The 6,826-nt window shown below is 41.5% G+C and overlaps 1 protein-coding gene across 4 annotated transcripts in view; it reads right to left on the bottom strand.

Annotated features, from left to right (window-relative positions):
- Positions 1-6,826, bottom strand: part of PDE4D (phosphodiesterase 4D) — a 1,639,075-nt gene that overhangs the window by 112,347 nt on the left and 1,519,902 nt on the right. For all 4 annotated transcript variants that reach the window (XM_019517823.1, XM_019517824.1, XM_019517826.1 and 1 more), the window contains one exon: positions 6,561-6,673. In XM_019517823.1, coding sequence (XP_019373368.1) covers positions 6,561-6,673 — 113 coding nt within the window. The remainder of the gene's footprint in view (positions 1-6,560; positions 6,674-6,826) is intronic.

Here is a 6,826-nt window from a genome sequence, read left to right as displayed (position 1 = left end):
GGGAAAAAAAAAAAAAAAAAAAAAAAAAAATCAGAGAAGGGAAGACATTTTTGTTTTTGTTTCCAGCTTATTGACTTTGTGCATTTAGCAAAACTTCCTTCACAGTTAGTGTCACACTTTCCTCAGTACAACAAGTCAATCAGTTTCCACTGCTGTTTTAGTTAGTCTTTCACAAAGCAACAGAGTAGAGGAAAAAAACATTTTAGCAATAGGAAAATGTGATCCTAAAACCACAAAAATTGGCAAGGAGATCTCAGGACAAGAAGAAAATATCTTTATTTCAAACAGGCTAAATTTCAAATGGAGTATTTTCCCTTTAAGATGCAATTTTGTTATGCTAAATGTTTAGTCTTCAGAAACTATAATTTTGTATGAAATTCAATTAATTTTACACCAATGCTCAGTCCACAGTGTCCTTTTTATTGCTGTTTAGGTCATCTATCTGCAGGCACGTGTACAGTCAATATTTTCAGCTAAAAACAGTGATTAAAGTAATGATTACAAGAGTATAACATCTTCATTCAGTGACTTAATTTGACATCAGGCCAAGACTTCAAAGGCATTTGTACTGACATTTACAATATGATATGATATCAATAAAATATAGTAGATAGTTAGATAACACTACTACTTTGGACATCTGCATTATGCTCAACAACTCAGAAGAATTTCTGTCTAGTTACTTGAGAACAGATGTTTATATAGGTGCTTCTATACATCCTAGTAGGAAATCTGGACATCTACAATACTATCTTGTGCGTCAAAAAGTAGTCACATTGTAAAACTAAAATTGAAATCTTCCTTTGATGTCTGGAGAATTTCTTGGAAAAGTACTCAGATAAAATATGTCTGTGATATTAGCAAGCAAGAAATTTATATGCTGTCACAAACAATAATTCTCAATGACTTTTCTTCCCATCTCTACTTTTATTCCCCCTGCTTTTCACAATTCACAGACCTACCATCTGCAGCAAACTTGCCACACTTGAAAGAGATTCAACAAACACTGAAACTTTTCCGTGCGTAACTTCAGGCACAACAACATATAGAAGCAATACATAAGAGAGGTTTGCAAGAATTGTAAATACAGAAGTGAAAATATGTTTTGCATTTTAGTTTCACTATAAGTACTCCTTTGTATCTGACTCATCTGCAGATTGGTACAATCCATGAGAGCACATTTGCTGGATCTTCATTATTGGTGCTAGTTACCTTTTTTATTTATTTTCTGTTGCGCTATACCTATAGATCCCAGCCATTAATTCAGGTCCCACTGTTCTAGTACAGTATAAAAATATATATATATTAAAAAAAAAAAAAGATGGTTCCTGATCCATGGAGCTTAGGAGATTTTCTAAAATGATACATTAAAAAAAGGCTTTTATAAGTTGTTTTAAAGAATAAATAAAGGGTAGGAAAAAAATTAAGAATCCCTTATTTCCATTATTTTGTAACCTAGACATTTTCAAAAGATGATTGCTTGTATGATCATACCAAAGAATGCAGGTTCCTAAAGTTAGGCAATCTAATTCCCTGTGCCGGCACCTGCATAAAAGTTGTAATTTTCCAAAGTGCACCGCAATCAGCACTCCTGAAAATTAGTACATTTTTATGCAAACGTTAAATATGCCTTAGGGGTGTGTGAAGTGGACCTTATTCGTTTTGGATTCGGCCTGAATCAGGGACAGTGATTCAATTAGTTGATTCAGATTACTGTCCCCATTTCGATTCAGCTGAATCCAAATCTGAAGATTCAATGCTAATTTGGAGAATCAGCAATTCGGACACAGCCACAGCTTTAAAAGTTTTTCTACATACCTCAAGGCACCAGGTGTGGCTTGTGAATGCTACGATGCTGAGGCGCATGAAACATTCCACAGGAGTGCAGAGGGGCCCTCCATGTGCTCAGCAGCAAACCCATAAGTGGACTGGAAGTAGTTCCGGTCTGCTTCCAGGTCCGCCAGGGAGCACACAGGGCACCGCCCCCTCCGGCCCCCGGCTTGGCAATCGGCCATGAGGGGATGCCGGGTGCCTTCCCCAGACCCAAGAGGCACCAGCTGCCAAGCCAGGTGGAGTGCAGGGGGGCTCCCCCCAGCACGCTCTCCAGCAAACCCGAAAGTGCTTCTGGTCCACTTCTGGATCTTCTGCTGAGCAAGCTGGGGAACCCCTCGTGCTTCTGTGGGACACTCCATGCACCCCAGCATTGCAGCACTCACAAGCCGCCTGCTACCTAGAGGTATGTAGAAAAAACTTTTAAAGCTGTGTCTATGTCTGAATCTCTGAATCTTTCCAAATCAATTCGGAGGTTTCCAATTCAATTTGGAGAGATTAAAGGGTCCTCTGCTTCAATTCAGATTTGGAGATTCGGCCACTGAATCGGGCCAAAATTCCACCAAATCAAATCGGAGACCGAAGCTTTACACAGCTCTAATATGCATTACCAGATTAATACTAGTCACTGGGTGCATCTACATGAGACAACGACTGAGTGGTAGCATGACACCACTGAGCAGCAGCGTCACGTGGCAAAAGCCATACCAAGACGCTACTGCGTAGTATTAGGATACTTCGTAGTAACATCACTTAGGTGTTTGCTGATGCTACTGTGCAGTAACTCTGGTTGAGAACCTACAGTGTGTTCTGAAACGTATCAACAGAGGCATGAATCCTAATTAGGATCTCCCATTATGACCCCCCATACAGAGTTTCAGTAAAGTCAGTGGGACTCTGCAATGAAACAGCAGTCCCTCACTGCCAGATCCCAGTAGAGCAGGGGTAGGCAACGTTTTTTGGCTGGAGTGCCAAAAAAACCACAATGTCTACCTTGAAAGGTGCCAGAGTGCCAACATGCCAGAGCCCGAAGCAGTTGTTTGCAGCCTCCCAGCTGCAACCGGCCCACAGAGCCCGGTCTGCTTGCACCAGGGCTTGCAGCCTCCCAGCCACCTGCTGGGAGCAGCCTGGGCTCTGTGGCTGGCAGCAGCTGCCTAGAGCCTGGGCTGGCGGTGGTCTGCCGACCAAAATGGCCCTGTGTGCCATGCTTGGCACGCGTGGTGGGAATTGCTGACCCCTGCAATAGAGGATAGGAGCTACAGAGTACACGTTTCCTGGCCTAAGGAGTTCAGCCACAAAGCACACCACTGTATCAGCTGACATTGTGTCCTTCAATATGGCTCCTGTGCAGAGACAACACACACAGTTCTTATGACAGCCCTTTCTGTGCATGAAAGATTCCCATGCAGAGGGGAAACCAACTGACCACACAGAGGAAATAAAAAAACTAAACTAAGTAGGCAGAGAATTCTCAAATGCTAAAAGAAAATAAATTTGCAATAAAAGAAATAAGTATCTTTCTCCTTTATCTTCCCCCCAATTACTGTAAACTTGGATGTTACTTGTAAAAACAGTCAGTGGAAAAAAAGTGCACACTGTAGTGCAACTTTAAAGCTGATGATGTTCCCTTTCTCTTATTTTGCCACACATCACTATTTTTAATGGTTTGATGTCAGGGCTGGGAGTCAAGTATTCTTGAGTTCTTATCTCTGCTCTAAAAGACTACAGGTCAAATCCTGTTCCATCTACTGGACATCTAAGTAGACCTATGCTTCTACATGTAATTCTATTCCATGCTGTTCACGTCCCTGAAAATCCATCTCCTTTTTTAACATATCTTTATCTTACTTGTAAAACTGAGTCACAAATAAACAGTAAAGAGGAGGAGGAGGAATAGGTAGAATAGAATCTGGTCCTTTACGTTTAGCCTTAGGCAAAGTTTCTCTGCCTCAGTTGCACAGTTCTTTAAAACAGAGGGGTCTCCAGATACATATTTTAAACAATTAGAAGTAAAATCACATTTCAAATTATGCCTTAGACACCTACGTTTTAATTTTTTCTCATTCAATCTTCTTTCACTATAGTAAGGGATGTTCATAGGATGGGATGGCTGATGACATTTTTTTCAATTTAAAAATAATATTGAAGGATTTGTTTCAAAACATGAACAAAGAGATTTGTATATACTAGAAAAAAATATTACATTTATGGTCTGCAAAATTGGACAGTGTCTCTCTGTTTTTACGACAAAGCCAAGAGCGTTGCTGAATCTTTTAGTTGTAGTGCTCTGAATATTTATTAGTTGCAGTGTTAGTAGAAATACAAATTTTCAGAAATCTACATCCAGATTTGATGAATCAAAGAGACCTAGTCAATGTGTGACTGCAATATAAAATTTCCAGTTCTGATGTAAGATACAGCATAATTGTGACTGACCTTCAGACTGTCTATGACAACTACGTTTACTGTGCCTCTCATACCAATACCTTGCCTGTATGGTCTCGTTTCTGAAGAAACAGGACTAGCCACTTCTATGAATCACATTTTCCTTCTGATTTCAGTAAACACACACAAAATATTTATCCTGTTATCTCTGGAAATCAGAAGTATTTTAACAAATACAAACACAAGGCAAATAAAAGACTTACAAAAGCATATAGAATGGAAGTTGGTTAATTCTCTTAGGCACGAGGCATTCAGAAATCTTTTTTTTTTTTTTAAATAGTTAATTCTTTAAAGTAAACATTTTTAATATTGTTGGCTGAACTGAAAACAAGCAGTTAACAATGGTTTGATCTCAGTTTAAAATAATATTGGGTCCTGTCTTAATAAAATGCACCTTCTTGCTTCAAGGCAGGATTCAACAAAGCCTAAATACAAATATTTCTCTTTTTTTCCTTAATGCTTGAGGTGTGTTCAGATACAACAAAAATGACACAAACTTTAGTCATTTTTAGTCAAATAAAATTACACAAACCAGTAAACAAATTCATGGATAGACAAATCAGGTAACTCTATATGAAATTCTTCCTTTATTAGCTTATTGGGTCATTCGCGCCACAGGAGGTGCGTAAGTGTTTTGTATTTGATTTATTTATTTATTTATGCTCCGCTCCTGAATGGGGTCAAAACTATCACTGAAAATTATTTGATGAGATTTATGTACTTTTCCCCTGCTAAATTAATCATCAAAACCTGCATCCATTGCATACTATAATAGCCAGCAACTTAGATGGAAGTTCAATTATGAAGGAAATGTAAGGCTGGGCCCTAAATGTGGACCTGCTCCTGCTCCTGCTCCCTTTGTATATGCAGGCTGGTATGTAATTAGAACTTTTGATTGCCATTAAAAAAATAAGGACATCATTCGGAGAATATGTGCAGCTCCCAGAGGAGAGTACTGCTTAGGATCCAACTTTGCTTTAAGTGTTGATCGGAACCAGCGAGATTTCAAAGAGATGGGAAGCACAAAAAGAAATGTACTGACTATATTATAGCACTAAACCTGCAGAGCAGTGCAAAAACTTGACATCCTCTACATAGTTAGAGCTGAGCAAATGAGCATCAGGTTAAACAATAGGCAACTGAGAGAACTGTCACACACTTGGAGATCATAGTCCAAAATGAGAAAGCAGAAAAGTAAAATAAAAAGGCAGACTGATCTAGAAAAACCTTAGTAGAAAAAACAGCTTGCAGAACATTTTTTACATTGTTCTAGGAATAAAGTTTATTAAAAGATGAAGCAGCTATTAGGTAGCGTAACTCTTGCAGCTAACAGTTAGCTGTTAGCTGCAACTGTAGCTGTTGGGTAGGTGCAGCCATAATAGTGTCCTTGTATTAGTTTTATTTAAGAAAACCTTTTCCTAGAGCTATGACAAATTTGTGAAGATACAGGGAATACCCAGCACATCAACTTAGGATAGTTGTGAAATAAATTCTATATGATTTCTGTGCCTAAAGCTTAATCGCTGAACTTCAGAAGTGAACAACAAACATATTAGCTGCATATCCAATTTGTGTGCTGAAGGCACGAAGTGAGCCTGTGAATGGAGTAAACACAAGCCCTATGCACAGTGCTTCATTTTCCACAGAAAAACTTGAAAATGCAAAGTGATCAATCACAGATGTAGGTAATCTTCAGCAAATATAAAGTCCGCCAATCAGCAGCGCATCCAGCCCTCAGCCATTTACCTCTCTAGGCATTCCTGCAATACCTGTCTCCCAGATTGAGCAGGCTCCTTCCAAACACTGGCAACAAATCCAGTTACATCACCTATTAGGATCACAATTTCCAGCTAAGACAGGGGCTGTAGCACCCTGTGCTGAAATGAGAGCGACCTGTTCCGCCATCTCTCATGAGGTTCCCATCTGAACTACCACGGTGTGCCTATCTGCCTGCAGCCTTGATAAACTACCAGTGTGCCACTGAAATATGCCAAAGCAGCATGGAAAGGAGGGAGAACGGGAAAGGCTTGTCCTTGTCCGTCGCCACCATCAAAACCTTTTTGATTTTTTGCCTTTTAAACTGAAAGGGCCACGGAGAAAGAGTGGGAAAACTTCCACCTTCAACGCTGCTTGGAGTTTCCCAGGCAGGGACGAGCAGAAGCACGGTCCTCCAGCCCGGGAGGCCGCACGTGGAGGTGGGTGAGGCACCTCCAGGGGCTGCGAAGTCCGATGGAGGAGCGGGGAACCCCTCCCCGTCCCCGTCCCGAGCAGCGCCGGGGTCCTACCTTGTTGGAGGCCATCTCGCTGACGGAGTGCCTGGTCTGCAGGGTCTCCAGCTGGTCCAGGCACCAGTCCAGCTCCTCCAGGGTCTCGCTGGCCAGCTTCTGGTAGGCCTCCTCTGCCAAGAGATAGGGAAAGGGGTACTCAGTCCGGAGGCGCTTGACGGGACTAGCGGCGAGCGGCCGCGGGGCCATGGTGCCGTAGCCGGGCGCGCCGCGCTGCCCGTTGCCCGCGCACGAGCGCTGCTCCTTCATGGCGCGGGCGGGCGCCG

This window comes from Gavialis gangeticus, unplaced genomic scaffold (genome assembly GCF_001723915.1).
Source record: "Gavialis gangeticus isolate Ggan-Ray unplaced genomic scaffold, GavGan_comp1, whole genome shotgun sequence".
Lineage (NCBI taxonomy): Eukaryota > Metazoa > Chordata > Crocodylia > Gavialidae > Gavialis > Gavialis gangeticus.
This window is presented reverse-complemented; position numbering and strand designations above follow the sequence as displayed.